The sequence below is a fragment of the Chiloscyllium plagiosum genome, chromosome 12 (genome assembly GCF_004010195.1).
Source record: "Chiloscyllium plagiosum isolate BGI_BamShark_2017 chromosome 12, ASM401019v2, whole genome shotgun sequence".
Taxonomy (NCBI): domain Eukaryota; kingdom Metazoa; phylum Chordata; class Chondrichthyes; order Orectolobiformes; family Hemiscylliidae; genus Chiloscyllium; species Chiloscyllium plagiosum.
In genome coordinates, this window is record NC_057721.1 from 68,148,595 (window position 1) to 68,171,667 (window position 23,073).

A 23,073-nucleotide genomic window follows, 5' to 3' on the forward strand; every position below is an offset into this window, starting at 1 on the left:
GGTGTAGAGGTCAGTGCGCCAGACTACCACTGCGCCCCCTTTATCCGCTGGCTTGATGGTGAGGTTGGGATTGGAGCAGAGGGATTGGAGGGCTGCGCGTTGTGAGGGTGAGCGGTTGGAGTGGGGGAGGGAGGTAGACAGGTTGAGGCGGTTAATGTCCCGGCGGCAGTTGGAAATGAAGAGGTCGAGGGCAGATAGTAGGCCAGCGCGGGGTGTCCAGGTGGATGCAGTGTGTTGGAGGTTGGCAAAGGGGTCCTCGGAAGGTGGGCGGGGGTCCCGATTGTGAAAGTAAGCTCGGAGGCGGAGGCGACGGAAGAATTGTTCACATTTTTCCACATTCTCCTCCATTTGCCAACTTTTTGTCCACTTACTTACTGAACCTATCAATATTTCAGTCAACATTTTGTATCTCTCTCACAACTTGCCTTTCAATCTATTTTTACCTAATTTGCAAAACTGCCTACTGTACATTCGCTTGCTTCCTGTAGATCATTTAAACTCCTGTGGCAGTCCACCGATTACAGGTAGGAGACAGTGAGGTCTGCAGTTGCTGGAGATTAGAGTTGAGTGTGTGTTTATCAGGATGAAGGGCTCCAGCCCGAAACGTTGATTTTCCGGCTCCTCGGATGAGATCTGATCTGCTGTGTTTTTCCAGCAGCACACTCTCAACACTGATTATAGGTAGCCAACTTGAAAATGAATTCCTTAATCCCACTTGCTGTTCCCTGCTCATTAGCCAATTCTGTATCCACATCAATATACTACCTCCAAAACCATAGGCTCATACAACAACTTTTTGTGAGGTACCTTGTCAAATGTCTTCTGAAAATTCAAATACAACACATCGATTGGTTCCCTTCTATTCACTGCGGTACAGACTTACTCAAAAAGCTTTTAATAAATTACACAATTTCCCTTTCATGAAGACAAGCTGATTAGATTAGTTTTCCAAATGTGCTGTTACTTCTTTAAAAATTGATTCCAACAATTCTCAAACAATCTAAGTCTACAGTTACCCACTTTGTGCCTCCCTTCTTTTTTGAACAGGGATGTCACAATGGCAGTTTTCCAATTCTCTGATACTTCACCAAAAGCCAAGGTTTTTTGGAAAATTTCACAAAAAGAAAAACATAATTTTGATGTTTGCACTGGCTACAACGACAACAATGTTGCATTTGCAAGGAACAAAATGCTTGGCTTACAACAAGTCAATAATACATTTGAAGTCTCATGGCTCAGTTGTGAGTGGAGTAAAGCTACTGAATTTTGAACAGTCTTTCCTGAGGAAAGCTACACTGAACAAATTCAGGCAACTGCAGGCTGACAAACATTTTCCCTTCAGGCTGTGTGGGCAGCCAATCTGATGTTCCAGCAAGCTGATCACGGCAATGACATCGGATTCTAGAAGTCACTGCCACGTATGAGCCTCAGGGGTGAAGAAAAGTGGAATAGTGCTGACGAGTCCCGGGTCCTGATTGCATACTAAGGTCTTAAGTGAGATACTAGTTGCGTTGGTGTTAACTTTCCAGAATCCAGCAAAATTTGATGGAATCTGGAAAAGGTTCCAGCAGGCTGGGAAGTAATAAACATAATTCCTGTATTCTAGAAAGGAGGGAGACAGAAAACAGGAAACAATAAGTTAACTTGATGTCTGTTGTGTAGGTGATGCTAGAGTTGATCATTGAGGCGGTCGGAGCTGGGTACTTAAAAAACTCAAGGTTAACAATAAAAATCAGCACAATTTTATGAAAGGGAAATCAAGTTTAACCAATTTATTGAAGTTCTTTCAAGGAGTAACTTACTCTGTGGATAAAGGACACTGTAGAGTATTGTATCTGGTTTTCTAGAAGGCATTTGATAAGGTACTGAACAAAGTAGGATTTCATAGTGTAGGGGTAACTTATTAGCATGAATAAAAGATTGGTCAGCTGACAGAAAACAGCGCATGCACACATCTTTTTCTGATTGGCAAGATGTGATAAATGATGTGCTGCAGGAGTCTGAGCTGAGGGCTCAGACTTTTACAGTTCATATCAATGGAGTTTAGAAGAATAATAGGTGATCTCACTGAAATATATAGGATTCTTAAGGGGCTTGAGGGTAAATGCTGAGTGGATGTTCCCACTCATAGTAGAGTCCAGGACCAAGGGCACAGACTCAAAATAAAGGGGTACCAATTTAAGACTGAGATGAGGAAGAATTTCTTCTTTGAGTGTTAAGTATCTTTGGAACTCTTTGCCACACAGAGCTGTAGGGTGGAGTTCTTGTGTATTTTTAAGACTTGTTAAGATAGATTCTTGATCAGTAGGGGAAATTGACAGTTAGGAGGGAACTTCAATGGGAGGAACGTCAGATCAACCATGATCCTGCTGAATGGCTGAGCAAGCTCGAGGGGCCGAATGGATTGCTCCTGTCCCTATTTCTTATAGCCTTATAAAAGGCAACTAGCAGATACAGTAAAGCTGACTTTCCAAAACACATTGGTAATGTGCCACACAAAACATTAAAAGATGAGATAAGTGCTCATGGAGTTGGGGGGGAGATATATAACATGAATAAAGAATTCATTATTTTTTAGAAACCAGAGAATGGCCATAAATGGGGCATTTCTAGTTGATAAGACTGTACAAAGTGAAGTGCTGTAAAGCTCAGTGCGAGGGCTTTATTAGTTTAGAAGTTATACTGATGTCTTTGAAGGCAAAGAGATCAAAGTATCTAAATTTACTGAAGAGAGAAAGCAAGGTGCAAAGATAAGCATTGGGGAGCTTGTGAAAGAGCTGGATGTAGACATACTGAATAGGCAATAATATGGCAGATGGAGTGCAGTTTAAGCAAGTGTGAACTAAATCATTTTGGTCTGAAGAACAGAAAACCAGAATTTTTTTTAAAAAGGTGTTATAAATGTAAGTGTTGATGGTGTGCACACAAGTCAGCAGATAGGTGCAGTAAAGACTTTTTTTCAAAAAAAAGTGTTGGATTAATTGCATCTATCCAATTTCCCTGAGAAAGAGGTGGCCAGAATTTTAATTGCTGTGGTTGATTGCTCACACAAGTTACAATAAATCTGAAAACGTAACCAGTTTCTCTCACTGAACCAGACTTGGACAATGTCAGTGTAGAATGAGCGGAAAAAACACTTTTTAAAAAAGATGTTTTATTTCTGTGTTTCAACCATCCATTTTTATCATAATCTTTTGTGTTTTTTGTTTTGTGCCTTGGCCCATTGGGGTGTAACTTGGGTGGTATGGATATAGAATGAACTGCCAGACAAAGTGGCAGATGCAGGTACAGTTAGAATATTCAAAATATATTTGGACATGTACATGAATAGGAAAGGTTTCGAGAGTTATGGAACAAGTATAAACAAGTGGAATTCATTTAGTTGGGGAAACTTGGTTGGCATGGACGAATTGGACCAAAGGGTTGGTCTCTGTGCTGTATGACTCAATGATTCTTAGATGAGGGGAGCAAATAAATAATTGCTAAAATACCTGATGACACAAGGCTAGGTTGCAAAGCATGCGAAGTGCAAACAAGGATAAGTTCAGTCAGTGGGTAGAAATAGGATATGGAAAATGTGAAGTTGCTCACTTTGGCAGGAGGAATAAAAATGCAGGTTCCTGCTTAAACAGAACAACTGCAGAACTCAGAGGAGCTGAACACCAGTTTGCAGATCTACAAGTAATTAATGGCAGCTAATGGAATTATACTGTTTATTACAAGATGAATTGAACATAAAAAAATGTGACATTACCAGTCCTTTGAGAAAGCAGTGGATGTGGGTACAATTACCATGTTTAAAAGACTTTGGATACACACACGAATAGGAAAAGGTTTGGAGGGATATGGACCAAGAGCAGGCAGGTGGGATGAGTTTAGTTTGTGACTATGTTCGGCATGGACAAGTTGGATCGAAGGGTCAGCTTCTGTGTTATATGACTCTATGGTGAGACCACATCTTAAAATACTGTGTGCAATTTTGCTCTACATGTTTTACAAAGGACGCAAATGTATTGAAGGTAATTCAGAGAAGGTTTACTCGATTCATATTGGGACTGAAAGTTGTCTTATGAGGAAAGGTTAAACAGACTGGTTTGCTTCCAAGTTTAAAAGAGTGAGGAGTGACTTGACTGAAGTATAAACTGACTAGTGTGGCAGGGTGGATATTTCCACTTGCGGACTAGTCCCAAACTACAGCGCACAGTATAGAACTAAGGGTTAACCTTTTACTGCATGATGACTTTGGAATGCTACCTCAGAGGCTGCAGAGACAGAGTCATTGAATATTTTTGAGACTGAGGTAAATGGATTCTTGTTGGGGAAAGGAATCAAAGGTTATTGGGGTAGATGGAAATGTAGAATTCAAACCACAAACAGGTCAGTCACGAGCTTACTAAATGACAGAACAGGCTCAAGGGGCCAAATGGTCCACTTTCTGCTCCTAATTCACCTGCTCATATGATCAAGAGTCCAAGATAACTTGTGTGAGGAGCAAAAGCTCTTTTGCCCCATTTCTTTCTCCAAAATGCCTTTCAATGAAGCCGAATGAATAGAAACACCACCCCCCCCAAATATTTCTTCACTATATACGGAGGGCTTCAAAAATTATGGAATTTACCTTCGTGTCACCAGAAAAGAGAATTCAGCAAATTATAAAATGATCCAGGAAGATAACCCACTTTCAACTGTCTTGTGTTTGCAAAGTAACATCTGCCACAGATCAATGTTTGGGGCAACACGTGAATAATACTTTTCTCTGGAGTTTAAACATCACTTAAGACTCGGAAAATTGTTCAAACTGCATACATGACAATTTACAAGGGAGGATGTCAATATTTTTATTGCATGAGTACAATGATAGAGTGGCAATTTGGTTGATGTGCACCAATTAATGTGATTGACAGCTAATTGCCAGACTTTGTTTTAATTTTAAACTAGGCAGGTTGACTGAACGAGACAAAAAAATTGCAGATGCTAGAATCCAATGTAGTCAAGCAGAAGAGTGGAAGACGACAGCAAGCCAAGAAATGGAGAAGTCAACATTTTGGGTATAACACTTCTTCAAGGGTTATACCTGAAACATTGGTTTCTTCACTTCCTAATGCTGCCTGGCTTCCTGCGTTCTTCCAGTCTCCTGCTTCTCTACTTTAGGTTGACTGAATGGTCAGGTATTGCCCTAAGAAGTAAACCAGTGAATGACTGTCACCTATTTACTTGAAATAAATCAGTGCAATGCATTTACATGTTCTCTGTCTTCAAAGAACAGCACCCTATCTATTAATTTATGAAGGTTCCAGTACAGTCAGTCAATCTGAATGGCAAGTATTTCACTTCAAATATCAAAGTTTACCTGTCCAAAGGACCCTTTTCCAATTAAGGAATCAATTTCGTAACGGTCCATCCACTTCTCCCCATTTTTCACGATGTAGTCATAGTTGTCATCATCATAACCATCATTATATACTTTTCGTTCTTTCTTATGACTTGAATCATCACCTTGGCCCTGTTGGTGCCGCCTTTTCTTTTTTGCATAGTACACCTGAAATACACAAAATATTTTTCAAACTTACTTGCCAGGTAGACAATAGGAATGATAGGAACATGATTTGGCCATTCAGCCCATCAAGGCTGCTCTGCTCGAGTTCAATCAGGCTGAGAAAACACTTGCATGCCTTTTACCCATACTATCTTGATAACCCTTTACACTACTGACAACTAAAAATTTGTTAACCTCTTAAGAACTTCCACCACAACATTTCTTGGCTACCGTCGTTCCAAGAGCAGCAATCCCAAACCCCTAAATCTATTTTCGTAACTGATGGTTCTCCTGCCCAGAGCCTTCTTATAAATATGCATACATATTTGATACACTGTTTCTTTCATTTAGAAGGCAGAAGCAATATAATTTGTGCCAGGACAAAACAACTAATGATGAATATTTTCTTAAAAGGAATCTCAAGTCTGCTTTGGTACTATTAGATTGAATTGAGAGTTGGAGGTGCCTACTGGTTAGGAACTATTAGGTCTCCCTGTGACATATAGCAAGACTACTAACAATGAAGTGATAGGCTCATTAGCAATGGTGAATCAAGTCAAAAAACTGTACAGCTGACACATGTCAATAACAATGCTTTAAAGAAAACAACAGGGAAGTTGGGATGGGTTGCAGGGTAAATTAGGCAGGCTAGAACGTAGTCAGTTCTGCTTTAACATGCACTTCTTCAATACGAATTTGCTATAATGTGATTCAAGAATTTAGACCATTACTTGTAAATTAACTTTTCTAACCTATATTGGCTATCATGCTATCTGGTCCCACTGGTTTATTATGCTGCTATTACGCCATTTTCTTATAACATGGGAATGGAACTATTGCGTTTTATCAGAACAGACTGCACTTAACTAAGTCTGGAAATTATTTCAGTTTTTTCTCCCCCAGTACATAGTGTCAATCCTTGCACATATCTCAACATATTTTGCTCTTCATCCTCCATGAAAACAGCAACGCACAATCTAACCCCAACAACTACTTTACCTGCTGTAGCTCTCACATACTAACTTGCTCTTTCACTTGAGACAATCCCAAGTATGCAAACAAACTAAGCTGGCAAAAATTGAAAGAGGAAGTGGAGCAACGTTTATACATGCATGAAAACACCACTGGTCTATGTCAGTAGATGAGATACTTGAATTCTAAAATGAAAACGAGAGATGGGCAAGAAGTATACAATTGGGATTGGCAGCAAGAGGGCAGATGATCTTGAGTATGAGCTGAAGGATTTGAATGCAGCAATCTCCTTCTCTCTCCTTCCTGAGCAAGTGGAGGCTACTTGGTAGCTGCTGTTGTCAACTCAGACACTGGGAGAGTGGCAAACAAAAGTCTGCATTATAGCAGGAGCTGTTAAATTGCTCAGACCAATTAGTTGAAGCAGTGTATTTTTTTTTAAATCTCATTTTTTTGAAGCAACCCAAGAAACAACCTTGAGAACTTCTTGGGATAAGTGATTAAATACTAAATAGCAGAGGTAACAACAGAAATTCCTTCAGGATGTTATTCATCATACCTGTTCATTATCTACAGTCCTGACCTGGCAAACACCATATCTGCCGATTGATGGAAACCCACAAACCAAAACCATCCAAGTTGCACTTTACTTCCTATTCCACGATGATTTGTTCAATTCACCGACAGACCACCAACCTCAGCACTCCATATGGAGTATCCATCTTGAGTTATATCTACAAGCCTGCATCCTTTGCCGCACAAAATGAAAAGTCACTGCAAGTTCTTGTGACAAATGCCATCAATCAAAAGGTAGGCTTTGAACTATGTTTCGAGTGGCACTTGCTGAAAGTTCAGGATAGACAGTGCCCCCTGTGCAGCAAACACTACAGACTCACTACAAATTGTGTGTGCTTGGAGAAAAACAAATTCTAAGGAATGCCTATTCTGAAGATTAAGTGTCAAACACATAACTTTAAATTTAGCAAATGGGAAAGCTATTGTATTCACTTAGTTTAAAAAATAAACTACTTTATCTGATGCCAATTAATTTCATGACAAGGTCAATGATATGGCCCCAATTCCACATCATGCTTTTCAAATTTCATGTAAATCAATGTAAATAATACTCAGAGGCACTCTACTATCTGCTGCTTCATCACCTCTGCAAAGAATTTAAAATCAGTGCATATGCACGACATACCTGGGGCAGCATGGTAGCTCAGTGGTTAGCACTGCTGCTTCACAGCACTAGGGACGTGGGTGCGATTCCATTCTCTGGCAACTGTGTTGGGTTTGCACATGTTCTGAGTCTGCGTGGGTTTCCTCCAGGTACTGTGGTTTCCTCCCACAGCACAAAGATTGGTCACGTTAAATTGTTCAGTATTTAGGGATGTGCAGATAGGTGGATTAACCATGAGAAATGCAGGGTTACAGGAATAGGGTCGGGGATGGGTCAGGGTGAGATGCTCTTCAGAGGGTCTATGTGGACTTGAGGGGCCGAATGGAGATTTTGTGTCACAATTTTCAGTTCGACACTGGCTCACTCTAAAAGGCTGAAAATGTCATAGGTAATGCTCATCCCATATTATCCACAGGCATCAGTAAAACCTGATAAGTCTTGATGAGCCAACCAATTTATTTTCCTTTGCATTTAACCTATTTTCTAATCAACCTGCTCAGTGATTTTATTACGTACCGTTAGAACACAAGAGAGTCTCTCCAACCAGTTTATTATTCCATGATGTTCCCTTCTCATTATTCTGATCAATAAACCTAGCAAAGTTATAGTCAGGGCATGCTAATGTGGTCATTTCCTACTTCTAATACCAGGCAAGTTAACACTAGCCAGTTGCAGCACTATGGCAAATTCACCAGAAAATAGCTGTTCACAAAGCTTGTGTTTGTTTACAAAACACACATTAAGTGAGCTACATGGAGGGGCCGATTGACAACCTGAAATTGTATTTTATGGCAACTCTTAGCACAACTGGGATTGTTAAGTAAGTGCATCCTAATCACATCTAATATTGAGCATTACATTCTAACTTCTGCAGGCAGAGACTGAATAGCTTTGGTCAGTATTCAGCCAAAAAAGACCTTTGCAAACAAGTCCACACATTTTACCTTTTTCAATTCAACTGGAGCTTGGAGGTCAGCCATTCCATGGTACATTTCCCGTGGCAATGCCCTGACCAGCTGACTTGCCTGGTTTGAGTTTAGCTGGTCAGTTAACTGTTCAGTGGTGTATTCTCCATGGCAATGTTCATTTTTCAACCAATCAACACCATCTTTTCATTCAGCATAAATTGAAATAAAGCACGCATGATTCGGTCCTGACTATTACCAAATTGAAAGCTTCAACAGCATGCCTTTTTTTTTCAGAAAAATGTTAATGTCAGTGAGTCACTGTCCTTAATTTGATAGGTTTCTTCCAACCAATGAGGCTGTTCTCTTCCTCTAACAGTTCAAAGGTAAATAAAGTTGGTTCAACAAGCAAAATTATTTCAAACTGCACATTTTGAATTTTTCTTTCAATTTTTTTGCAGAGATTTCATTAATATGGTTCAAAAATAGAACTTGTTAAAATTGTAAATTTTACCTCATTAATGTGTTTGTATGTTTTGATCAAATCAACAGAGAGTTTCCTCAGCGGAGCAATGATAGGGTCCCGAAACGTCTGAGGCATTCGCCGTTGCAACATGACAACGTCAGGCATTACCTGAAATAAATGGTAATTTTAATTCAAGGAACCAGGCACTGTATAAAATTTACATTACATAATTGTGATGAAAGACTGACCATACCAGACCAAAAAACAGCTTGACTGTAAATTAAAGCATCTCACATCATGGGAGAGCCTGTTTTGTTCATATTACTGCAAGATATATCCAATTAGTGGCACTATCTCCTTTCCCACTGACATGTAATATTTTCCTTTTCAATAATACATCAAATTCCCTTTCGAAAGTTACATCAAATCTGCTTCTTCTCATCCAAGAACAGCATTTTTACAGTCAATACATTAAACTGAAAACATGCACTAAATTCCATTAGAATTACCCATACATCATAGGGTAGGATAAAGTACTCATACAATGGATTATTCTGATCAAATTGCTACTGAACCTCGAATTATGCCAGGGAAGGTTTTCTTAATTATATTTCAAGGCCATAGTTTGTGATAATATATGGTCTCTACATGTTCAAATAGTCAAAAAAATACTATTTTGTGAATCAGAAATCCAATTTGAAAGTTTAGATCCATTTTTAAAAAAAAAAAGTGCTGATAGTAATGAAGCTTTTCCATGTTGATAGATTTGAATACTTATTATATCCAGTGGAAAATGCCAGCATTCCTGGACTAAAAAGGCAGAGAGCAGAAAGTTGTATGAACCCTCAAATAGTCAAGTTCATCCTTTCAGTTGAAGCACATACGACACACTGCAGGATGAAATCGGATTTTTGTGGACACATCAAGGTGGTAGATGTGGTTCAGCTTTAGGACACGTTACTTTAGCTTTTAAGAAACAGTGAAATAAGGAGGAGCATCCAGTCAGTTTCCATTACAAAATAAATATCAAATAAAATTTTCAAGACCTGAACACAGAAATGGTAAATACTGATCATCATAGTGAGTGGACTTCTTTTAAATTGTTTTTTTCATTCCTAAGAGCCTCCACACAACACAAAGCTGGGGTTTTTGCATTCTTGCTGAAAGATACAATTGTGGTCCAGACGAACTAATTTTGCTCTCAAGTTAGAAACGGTAGCCACAACAGTGAAGAATGCATCCTAATTCACGTTATGGTATGATCGCCTCAAAAATCCAAAGAATTGTGATTTACATAAAAACTTAAGCAAAGAGATGAGAAAATAGAACTGGAACCCCTAAGATTTAGTAGAAGGCAACTGTCAAACTCTTAGGAGAATAGTTTGACAGCCAATGCTTGCACATCTCATCTTGCTGAAATGTACAAAAAGCCGTCAGTGTCAAGAAACTGAGATTCCATTTTGGTGAGATAAATGAGCTAGATTAGAAAGATTCTTGCGAAGTTTAAGACGAAGAACACAACTTTAAAATATGTTCAGATCATAAATTTCAGAAATTCTAATTCAAAACAAGAAATCTATTTGCAGAGGTATACTTAATATTTGAAAATATTTGTGACAACTGCAAAAATTTCAGTTTTTTTGTTTTACCATATCTTTCCGTATGGACTGAAGTAACTAAAGAATCATTTTAAAACACTAGGACCGTGAAAAGGATTACTGTTCTTTTATAGAACAAGTTACCCAAGACTCCTCCTAACTGCTGTTTACTTGAGCAGCGGGGGAGGAGGCACGGGGCAAGAGATACAGGGAGAGGAGAGGGAACGTGAACAGAGAGAAAGGGAATGACAACAGAAACAGAGGAACCTGAGAGTGTAGAGAAGAAGGATAAATTGGAAAGTTGACTGCTTGTTAGAGCAGGATTGCAGCATCATAACTCAGTCAAAACTCCAATCCGCCATTGGTATATTAGAGTTTATAGTGCAATTTTTGTCCATGCCCACACTTAGGGAAACCCTGAGCTAGTGTCCGGAATCTTTGATAGCCCATGGAAAACATATGCCTATAACTTTACTAACCATAAAACAGACCAGGGACCCCTTTTTTCATGCTTCTGCATTCTGCCTAATTTTCAAAAGATTTCTAAAGTATTACCTCATCAGTAAACCTGATGGATTCAGAAATGAACAAATGCAAGAGCAGATCTGCTACATATGTTTACAAACTGACATTCATACCTGATTAGTTACAGTTGGCTGAAGCTGGTCAGTGTAGGACAATGCTGGTACCTGCTGGTCGTTTATAGTCTGTTGATGACGGTCACTGTATTGCTGGTGAGAATGAGGCACCTGCGTAGCCATTTGAAGGCCAGCAGCATGAAATGAAAATGACGGTGCAAGCCGAACAGTTGAAGGTTTGCATGCTGAGGTCTCTCCGCCTGAGGAAAAGAATTGAAAATCCATGAAATTATTTGATCAGAAAATTGTTTCTTGGTTATTACTCTTTATCTTATTAACTGAATTACTTTTCCAATTGGTCAATGTTGACTCAATTTGAGAACTTACATTTTCAACCTGTAGTTGTGCAGAAGCTCTCTGGTACCTCATTTGCAATAGTCTTCTTCAAAGTAAGGTCTGTGCAAGGTCTGCACAGCTAGTACTTGTTTCACTCTGTCCCTCTCCACCCACCTCACCAAATGCTGCTGCTTATATCATCATCTAGCTAATACAAAGAGACCAGAACCTCCTGACTTGTATATGTAAATTTAAACTGCTCTGCTAAGTTAACTGTGGACAAACAGCTACTGCAGTTTTAAAGAAAGTCCTGAAATAAAAAAACACTGGAGTAAAAGTATGGCTCCACATTTCCAAAGGAGCTTAGAACACAATCTTGTCAGAATTAAAAAAAGATAGTAGCAATTTACATGTAATTCTCACACCTTGAAAGATCTGATTTATTATACATATTAAAAACCCTACATATACATATCAAATAGGTTGTTTTCAGTCAAGTTACTACTATCAACATGACAAAAAGACAGATCTTAACCAAAGTTAAAAATCACAACACCAGGTTATAGTCCAACAGGTTTATTTGGAAGCTCTAGCTTTCGGAGCGCTGGTCCTTCATCAGGTGGTTTTCCGCTCTGAAAGCTAGTGCTTTCAGCTGATCACCTGATGAAGGAGCGACGCTCCGAAAGCTAGTGTACTTCCAATTAAACCTGTTGGACTATAACCTGGTGTTGTGTGATTTTTAAACTTTGTTCACCTTTACTTATTGAACTCCTTTCACACTGTTTCACCATACGCCCTTTCTCCAAACGAGTTTTTCCATATAAGCATCTTTCTCTCAGGTGTGTCATTCATTCAATTTACCTTCTCTACAAATGCTGTAACATTTTCTAGACTGAAAGCCCTGCATAAATGCAAGCATTTAGAATATTCTCGCAAATATTAAATCTCAAGACAAAGCAAACTGGAGGAAGAGCATAGAAATGTAGTTGCTAGCACACACAAATGCATCACACTGCAAGCGTGACTAATGTTCTTAAACTAATGTTCTTAAATTGGCTACGAGTGTCACTTTTGGCATCTCTGGATTATTTAATAGATGATTTCCAATTGCAGAATCACATCTAATAGTGGACATACTGTTCTGAAGCTTGCAGGTAAAGGTTGGTTCAGTGCTATTGGCATGGTCAATACTTGATACAGTCATTGGAACGCATAGTTATATATCTGGCATCACACAATCACTGAAATTCCCATCACATTACACACTTGTGTGGTATGTAAAGTTTTTAGCAATGTTCAGTCATTTTTTCGCTGTCTTTACCGATGGCGTTTTGAGAAGATTTGTCAAGTTGAGTTTCAGTTGGAATGCCACACGTATCTCTGATTGGCTTGTCCAGCCAAACTGATAAACGCACGAGAATTCCTAGAAGCATGGCATGCCAACCCCGCACCGCCCGCTACTACCTCCTGCCCAAAATCCACAAACCTGACTGCCCCGGCCGACCCATTGTCTCCGCCTGCTCCTGCCCCACCGAACTCATCGCCGCATACCTTGACACCGTCCTGTCCCCCTTAGTCCAAGAACTCCCCACCTACGTTCGGGACACCACCCATGCCCTCCACCTGCTCCATGATTTTCGCTTCCCCGGTCCCCAACGCCTTATTTTCACCATGGACATCCAGTCCCTGTACACCTCCATCCCCCATCACGAAAGACTCAAAGCCCTCCGCTTCTTTCTTTGGTCTTCTGCTGCACAAATTTCTTATGGACGGGTACCTTTTAGAGAGCTATTCTGCAAGCTGTTAGTTGGTGTTTGGCTGCTCTTTGCCATTCTACCCAACTATTCAAAATACCCGATTTTTACATCCCCAAGACAATGGATCGTCTCATTGGTTTGATATCAAAACATTAAATTTCAAATTCGATTAGTTTTTTTTGGTATCTTGGGGCATACTTTAAACTAACTGGCTGAATTCGAATTTGTTGCGTACCATGGCAACGCAGCTCCAGCTATTTGCTTCACAACCAAATGTTACATTTTTAAATTGTTCAGCACACTATGCTGTCAGTCAGTCCTTGCTTTCACTCTCTCAAAGGTACAGTACACACCTACACCTTCATAACAGTATCTCGAAGTCATCTGTGGTCAAATTGGTCGGCGCATTGCCACATGACTACACAGTGACTGCATGCCAAAAGTTATACCATAACCTGCTGTAAAATTACTTGGCTTAACACTACAGCAAGGAAGGTCAGTCTATTGCCAAGTTCTCATTGATTCAAGTGGTTGGTTAGATCAAAACATGCAGGCTAGCACAATGCTGCAGTGCGTTTTTTCTTAAAAAACAAACAGCTTTTATCAAATGAAGACTTTGTCATCAACATCCATACAGCCAGAGAAATTACTCTCTCTGGGATATTGTCAAATATCCAAATCTAACCCCAGATACAGAAGTATTCAATTAATTTTGGCTCATGAGCTCCCACAAATGCCATTTAGTTTTGCAAAACGCAAGAGGCCATCATCTCATAACAACTTGCACATCATAACCTCAAAAATAAAGTGATGCCCAAAAGATTTCAGGGCAAAAAGGAAGGAAATTGCAGGGGGGGAATAGTGCTTTGAGATGAATAGGAAACTAGTTAACAGATAGGAAATCGTAGGAATAAACAGCTCTTTTTCTCAACAGCAGGAACTGAATAGTGGGGTCTTGTAAGAATCAGTGCTTGGACCTCAACTATTCACTATATATATATATATATTTTATAGATATGTTGTGGGGAAAAATCACCAGCCTCTGAGTCAGAGTCAGGGTTCAACGACAGAGTTTATTATACAAGAAAATATCGGAACTCCAGGGAGAGAAAGCCACTAACAGCACAGCGGTCAGCTGCAAGTTTTCTCTCGCACGTGTCAAGACACTTTTACACACCCTGTGATACAATAGGTCAGTGTTGAGGTTATTATCTCTGTAACATTGTTTGTTTATTATAAATATTGCAGAATTGTTGATAGTTTTGGTGCAGTCATTCAGGGCAGATGGTGGAAGGGTACTGTTGGGGACATCAGGAGAGGAAGCCATTGTCAGTTCCAGCGCAGTATTTGTTAATTTCAGTGGGGTTGTCGTCAGTTTCAATGTCTGCACGGACGTCCATTCCTGTAGGAATGGGTGATAATCGCTCTTCCTGAAAGGGACGATTACTGCAGCCCTGGCTATTAGCATGGTATATTGAGTCTGTACCAAACTGTTAGCATTTCTATCAAAGGTGTTGGCACTTCAGCAGACAGTTTATGCTACTCGTGTATTCTCTCACCCACCTGCCTAAACGTATCAACTAGGTTGCAAGTGCATTATGCTGGCATTCTGGTGGCCCCAGTGTCTGTGTTTGCTCTGCGGTCTCTTTCCATATTGTGGTCCAGCAGCCATCTTGTGTGTCAAGTGGCCAACTGATGGCTCAGCGGCCATCTTGTGCATCCGTGTGCCTAGTGTCACCCTGCCCCGTGGCATCTCCCACTTCAGCCTTCCCCCCCCCCCCTTTTTGTGGTCAAGGAGGCAACTTTGGAGATCTCCCGCAGACCACCCAATTTACATGTAGGGTAGGTCATCTCTAGGAGCTCCCCCTGCCAAGAGGTATCATGGAGTGCCAATTTCATTGGGGGCTCTTCTATGATGACACTCACAGCTGGTACAGTTCTTGTCAGTAGCGCCTGATAGCAGAGCTTTAAACATCCGAGGCCCACACAGAATACCAGGGTGAGTGCAATGAGAACTATCCCATGTGCCAAAGAGAGTCCCCAAGATTTACCTATCAACCAATTTAGCCAGCTGTCTGTAACTGTGGCTCCCTGTCGAAAATTATCTAGCTAGCCTCCAACATTCTTGATGGCGTCTGTAATGTTATAGGAGGCATCAATAACTTGGATGATATAATGGTCACCAATAATTGTACAAACTCCCCCTTGTTGTGTTAATTGATAATCCACTGCGGAACTTGTCTGCGACATGTAGAGTCTGAGTTTAGCCAGCTGTAGATTAATTGCTTCCAGAGTTTTTGAGGTACGGTTGCCTGAGATGGTCAGGCCACATTACCGACAGTCACAACACTTAAACACAGTGAAGTACATACAGATATATACATTTTGCAGTTAAAATAAAGTTAGTCAGTCAGTCTTTGCTTTTGTCAGGAGGTGCAGTCATGCTTCTGTGTGGTTTGTTCTGTTGTGTTTTCAGTACTCTCCCCGGGATGGCAATCTTGTCCGCTGTACCTGTCTGCATCTGGGGAATGGTCAATGATATTAGTTTAGTCACAGGAGTCTCTAGACGGTTTTAGTTGGGTCCAGTGTTTCCATGTGTGTTTTCCTTTCATATTATGCAGGTACACGTGTTCCCACTTACTATCACATCACGCAGCCTATTTGATTTTGGGGCAAAGCCTGGCTTGCCAGGCAACGTTCGCACCAGGACATGGCTTCCTGGTGCTGGAACCTCAGGAAAGATGGAGTTCCCCTGCCTTGTCCTTTCTGTCCTGTTTACCAATTACAGATTTCCACATCCTTTTCAATTGGGTGCTTAATTATATCACATATCACCAAATTTTGTCTTTTAGTGGATCCACATCAGCTCCAACTGTGATTATTGTCTCTGGCAATTGCATTGCTTGCCCGGTCATTAATTCATATAGTGTTAGCCCGGTTGCCTGATTAGTGGTGGCTCTTAATTTCATCAGTATAGCTGGCAATACTTCAGCCCATGGTCTGCCTGAGATTTGTATAGCCTTAGCTAAAGTATTTTTGAGCCTTCCATTCACTCTCTCTACCATCCCTGAGCTCTAGGGTTGATAGTAGATGCGAAATTTTTGTCTAATGCTGAGTAATTGGCACATAGTCTTCATGGCCTTGCCTGTAAAATGTGTCCCTTAGTCAGAGTCTATCTGGAGGCGTAGCCCCCCCCATCTTGGATTACCTCCTCCACTAATATTCTGGCCACAGTGGTTCGCACTGCAGAGTTTGCTCAGGAATGCTTCTACGTACAGGTGAATTGGTCTATGATGACCAGGCAGTCCCATGGGAGGGTGGGAGTGGCCCTGCAAAATCTACCTGAAGGTGCTCCCAAGGTCCCCGAGGTCTTAACTTTTATGGGTTTCCCTGGGTTATGTTGTGCACAAACCATGCGTCGACAGCAGTACTTGGCCACATCTCTTCCCATTCCCTTCCACCACTACTCTCCCTAGGCTTGCTATCATGGCCCCTCTACCTGTACGGGAGAGCCCGTGGTGCAGTTCAAACAATGTGTTCTGTATGCATGCTGGTGCTACCACCTTGTCTACTTGCCTCCGGACACCAGTTTCCCTTTTGAATGCCCGCTGTAGTTTCCATTGCTCTCTCTCTCTCTTCCTGAGTGGTGTCCTGTAGCTGCTGAATTTGGATAGCATCTTTTGGTAATTCAATAATGGCTATTGCAGCCTTGTCAATGGTTTCTTATTCTAGGGCTTTGAGCTGCTCGGTCTGCTGCCTGGTTTCCTTTGAATTTTAGCCAACTTGGACTCTCTTTTGCTGGCTCCTTTTGATGGGCTTTTAATTTAATACTGCAGCCTCTTTTGACTATTCAACGGCATACAATAGTGCCTAAATTCTTAATTGGTGTCAGATAGGGGATTCCCCCCTACGGTGGTGAACCCTCTTCTATCTTTGCCATCCAGAGCCATATGCACTTTAATATTTGTCAAGGTGACTTGTAAGTTTCCCAATCTCGGTCTTTCAACCGGCCTGTACAGGCCAAATCAATTTCCCTTTTGCACAATCGATTAGAACATTATATTCTCTCATGAGATCATTACCCATTACGGTGCCCTCGTTATGTTGGCATATGCAGAATTTTATGGTAAGCTGGCGTTTTATCCCCTCCTACCCTGCTTAAGCGAATCATTTTATTTGTGTGGGGTAAGGATAAGTTTGTGATAGACACAGGAGCGGCCCTATCTACTAGCATTTCACATTACCTCCCTCCTTTTGCTGCAGGCATGTAAATTCTCCCTTACCCTTACTAACAGGGGTAGCTGATCGTCAGTTCTGCTGACCTCAGGACTCCCTCAGTGTTCCGGGTGGTGTTTGGGGTACCCCATACTTTGCCCAGCATGCTGCTTTTATGTGTCCTGTTCTGTTGCAGTAGCTGCAGTATTTTACATTGTTCCCTACTCTAACTCTTATATTCTGTCCTCCAGCTTTTTAACTTGTGCCTGGTCCTTTCTCCACATAGTATCCCAATTAGCAGGTCTAATTGAACAAACATTACCCATATCTTTCTAGTTTTATTCCATTTGTTTATCTACCCACTCTCTCTGTTGTGCTAATGTCTGGGATGGATCCCAATCACTTTTCTTCATTTGCTCTGTCAACCCTTGTCTTTCTCAATAAGGGAATCTACAGTTATCCCCCTTAAAACTTTGATCTGCCACTTTGTAGATTGTGTACCCACAGATACCACCAACAGTAAAGTATTTCTAACCGGGGGGGGACTTCTCTACCCCCGGCTAATAATACTGCCCCAGAACTGTCTGTACAGCTGTAACAGCCTCCTAGCAAGGTGTGCTCTCTACTGGTGAGACTTCTCCCCCCTCCCGGCCACTGACAGGGTATCATGGTTACTCAGTGTCCACGTTTCCCACCTTGGTAATATTTGCTCCACTGAGTTTGGCTCTTGGTCAGTGAGCAACTCCTCTTCCTCATAACATTGGAAATTACAAGTACAGACAGCACCCAACTTTTAACTTCAACTGTAACTGGACTATATATTCTTCGCCACGAGAGAGTCCAATGTTACCAGACTTTGCCAGTTGTGCTTCACAACTCCTGTTGCCCTTGGCACCTCAATTCCCACTTCAAATCCCCAACCTTTTTTTTTAAAAGGGGTGTGGGGGGGGGAAAAAGAGAGAGAGAACGAGAGGGGAGAAGCGCTACGCCTCTTAACACGCGGTTTAGGCAAGGATTTTGAGACAGGCATGACCTTGTCCTCTGGCTGATTCAGGACAGCAGCAGGTTCTTACAACAGTTAACAAAGTTAAACATTTATTTAGGGTGTAGGTTTGCTCGCTGAGCTGTAGGTTTGATATCCATACGTTTCATTACCTGGCTAGGTAACATCTTCAGTGGCGACCTCCAAGTGAAGCGAAGCTATTGTCTCCTGCTTTCTATTTATAGCTTTCTCCTGGAGGGGTTCCTGGGGTTTGTGGTGATGTCATTTCCTGTTCATTTTCTGAGGGGTTGATAGATGGCATCTAGATCTGTGCGTTTGGAGTGCCAGGCCTCTAGGAATTCTCTGGCATGTCTTTGCTTAGCCTGTCCCAGGATAGATGTGTTGTCCCAGTCGAAATGGTGTTTTTTTTCATCTGTGTGTAGGGCTACGAGGGAGAGAGGGTTGTGTCTTTTTGTAGCTAGCTGGTGTTTGTGTAGCCTGGTGGCTAACTTTCTTCCTGTTTGTCCTACGTAGCATTTGTGGCAGTCCTTGCATAGAATTTTCATGAAATGACATCACCACAAACCCCAGGAACCCCATCTGTAATGATCATAGAACATGCCCATCTCTGATTTTAGGATACAAGAGAATTTATGGATGTAGCAGCTGAAGTTCTGAGCCTAGGACACTACCCTGAGGAACTCCTGCAGCAGTGTCTCAACATAATTTATCTCCAATAGCTACACCATCTTCCTTCATGATACATATGACTCCAACCAGTAGAGAATTTCCTCCACTGATTCTCATCCACTTGTTCAGCTAGTTCTGGATAACATACACTGTCAAATGCTATCTTGAGCTCAAAGGTAGTCCACACTCATCACGAGAGAGTTCAGTTTTTTCATGAGGTGAGTGGTTCCAAGAGAACCTAAACTGAAGTATCAATTTGAAACAGTCAGTCAATAATTCCTTAAATCACTCTGCAGATGCTCAAGTAGAGTGATAGTGGTAATTGATAGTTTTGAATTTGTCATTATACACAAGACACATGTGCAATTTTTCCACATAGTCAGTTCAATGCTGATGTTGTAACTGCACTGAAACAACTTGGCTTAAGCCTGCCTAGTTCGACAGCACAAGCCTTCAACACTGCCTGAATGCTGTTAGGATCAATAGCTTGATAGTATTCAATGTCTTCAGCTGTTTCTTGATGTCACATGGCAATTAGTTTAAGATTGGCATGTGAGATGATGGGGACCTTTGGAAGAGGCGGAGGTGAATCAAACACTCAGCACTGCTGGCTGAAGACTGATGCAAATGCACTTTTGTACTTATGTGCTGGGATCTCCCATCATCAAGAATAGGAATCTCTTTAAAGCCTCCTCTTCCTATTATAATTGCATTATCATACACGATAATTCAATATTGAATGTGGAAAGATTGTAGAACTTACATCTGGTCTGTTGGTGCGGAACTGCTTAGCCCTGCTGACTAATCAGAACAACTTACAAAAAGTTTTACTTCAGCTACACCAGGACTTAGCGACCACATCTCGAGCACTACGTAGTTTTGGTCTCCTTACATGAAATAAAACGTAATTTCAGCACAAGGATGATTCAACTGAACCATTTCTGGGATGAAATGCTTATCTAATGAAACAAGTTTGCCCATATCCACTGAAGTTTAAACTAGAGGTGAAAATAGTTTTTAATCAACCTGCTTGGAGATGTTATTATCTTACCGAAGGAAATAAGATCCTGAAGAGTCCTTATAGGGTAGATGCCAGAAGGATGTTTCCTCTTGTGGGAAAGTCAGAATGAAGGGACCAACTTTTTAAAAAAATCTCCCTTTTAAAGTAGAGACAAGGAAGAAAGTTCTTTAAGGGAATTGTCAATTTATGGAAAACTCTTCCCCAAAAAGCAGTGGAGGCCGGGTCGCCTAATACACTAAAGACTGAGCCAGATATGTTTCTGGTGCAACAAGGGAAGGAAAGATTATGTGTGCAGAAAGGAAGGTGGAGTTGAGACTACAAGACATCAGCCATGGCAGAACAAACTTCAAATGGCCAAATAGTCTATTCCTGTTAGAGTCCTTATTATATTCAGTACCTTTTAGGTCTCAAGTTACTTTACAGAAGAATTATTGAACAAAGCATGATGCCAACCCACATTAAGTGTATAAGTCCTGCTAAGATTTGCTTTCCCAAAATGCAGCACCTCGCATTTATCTGAATTAAACTCCATCTGCCACTTCTCAGCCCATTGGCCCATCTGGTCCAGATCCTGTTGTAATCTGAGGTAACCCTCTTTGCTGTCCACTACACCTCCAATTTTGGTGTCATCTGCAAACTTACTAACTCGCATCCAAATCATTTATGTAAATGACAAAAAAGTAGAGAACCAAGCACCGATCCTTGCAGCACTTCACTGGTCACAGGCCTCCAGTCTGAAAAACAACCCTCCACCACCACCCTCTGTCTTCTACCTTTGAGCCAGTTCTCCCTGTATTCCATGAGATCTAACCTTGCTAATCAGTCTCCCATGGGGAACCTTGTCGAACACCTTATATTTTAAAATATTCAGCATTTGTTTCCCACAAATATGAGATTTAAATCTGAACCAAAACTCCCTCTTCAATTGCTGAAGTACAGAAAACAGTTGTTTTCTTGCTGTTCCAGACTTTTGAAATTCTTTTCCTGACAGCTTTCACATTAGCTAGGTATCAATTGGTTAAAGGAAAATAATTTTTGAATAACCTGAATGGGGTCCCCCGAAGATTTGATTTTAGGACCATAGAGTGTTGTTCATAACTGTTTAGGCAGTACAATTTAGAAGTTTATGGATTGTATAAAACTTGATAATGTCATAAATAGTGAACAGAGTAAAAGACTTCAAGAATTCAAAGGAATGTTGAAATAGGCAGACACAATTTTGTGTAGTTAAATGTGTGACTGTCTTCATACTGATAATCACCCTGGTAAGGAAGGAACGAGAGAGGAAATGCAAAGATACTTTCAGCAGCTAACCATCTCGAGACTGTCTCCATCCACAGGTAAAGCACACCTTCGGACCACAGCCCATCCTTCCGCAACCTGATCCAACAGATTCAATCAGCTCCACAGTCATGAACACGAAAATTGAAGCTAACAATGAAGAGGATGTAGATATGCTTCTAACAGTGGGTTTCCTACGGGCATGAAATCACGTGAGCTTTACCTTCTCTTTCGATCATTTAAGGGATATTAAGGTTCACTGATCAAGCTAACATCACAACAGCCAGTTGGCTTTGTTAAATTTAACAGCAGAGCGGGAGCAGAAGCAGCAAAGAATGTTACATTCATCTAGCCTGCTGCTGCTGCTGCACTGCATGCTCAGATGCGCTGGCATACTTCATCTGAAGCATCTGTGTAAGGACAGAAGTCTCGCCAGCTTTGTTAAATATTTAAATACCCTTACCCAAGATTTCAGATTTGTCCGTGGAGTGATGCAGAAGGACAGACTGAATTTCGTTTCCATGTTGGACTTTGGTAAAGGAGATTTTAGAGAACTGCCTCGTTTCCACTCAACTTGCAGGGAATGGAGTAGTCATTAAGGACTGTGGACTTAAGAACTTTACTGGTGAAGTTTTTTTCCAAATGGGAGGATTCTTCAAACTCCAATTACTGTAACGGACTAGTAATTTTTGTTGTTATAAATCATTGTATGTTGGGTATCAATAACTTGCTTAAATACTGGCTGTCAGAGTCTTATGAAAGCTAGCAGTGCCATCTCGGTGGTTATCATGAAATGGTAAAAAGAGGGAACGAGAATGTGTATGGGTACAAGTAGGTAGACAAAGAGTTAAGTTCTGACTTTTGTGAAACAGTTCAGCTGAGCATGACTCAGATCATACAAGAACTTGCATTTAACATTGGGGTGCTGCAGGCAAGGGTTAACAAGGTAGAAAAGCATTCATTATGTAGAGCCATTTAACAATATTGGAAAATTGTTAAGGTGGGTAAGGTCAGTTTAACAAGGTGGAGAAAGTGAGGTCTGCAGATGCTGGAGATCAAAGTTGAAACTTTATTGCTGGAACAGCACAGCAGGTCAGGCAGCATCCAGGGAACAGGAGATTCGACGTTTCGGGCACAGGCCCTTCTTCCTGAAGAAGGGCCTGTGCCCGAAACGTCGAATCTCCTGTTCCCTGGATGCTGCCTGACCTGCTGTGCTGTTCCAGCAATAAAGTTTCAGTTTAACAAGGTGAAAAGCATTCATTATGTTAAGCCAATTAAGGTTAAGAACATTCACTGTGTAACAGTAGATGGCTTAATCTTTTGTGTTGATGTTCACTGATTGTAACAGTCACCCAATCAATATGTATGCTGCCTTATCTGGATGCTCCTCCCTGTAAAATAACTATATACTTAATTAAGAAACTGCTATTCCAGAGAAGACAGAGAACGCATGTCTCTGTGCACAGGGGCGATTGTTCTCTCTCCCTTCAGGGCGTGGAATAAAGATGAAGGAGGTAAAACTATACTATGTCTGAGTGTTTTGCTTCGACTGAGGTGGG

At 41.0% G+C, this 23,073-nt stretch overlaps 1 protein-coding gene across 5 annotated transcripts in view; it reads right to left on the reverse strand.

Moving 5' to 3' along the window:
• LOC122555385 (dual specificity tyrosine-phosphorylation-regulated kinase 1A) overlaps positions 1-23,073 on the reverse strand; it is a 114,046-nt gene that overhangs the window by 24,765 nt on the left and 66,208 nt on the right. For all 5 annotated transcript variants that reach the window (XM_043701351.1, XM_043701347.1, XM_043701348.1 and 2 more), the window contains 3 exons: positions 11,293-11,492; positions 9,105-9,224; positions 5,351-5,539 (listed from right to left, as the gene is read on the reverse strand). In XM_043701351.1, the coding sequence (XP_043557286.1) occupies positions 5,351-5,539; positions 9,105-9,224; positions 11,293-11,492 (509 nt within the window). The remainder of the gene's footprint in view (positions 1-5,350; positions 5,540-9,104; positions 9,225-11,292; positions 11,493-23,073) is intronic.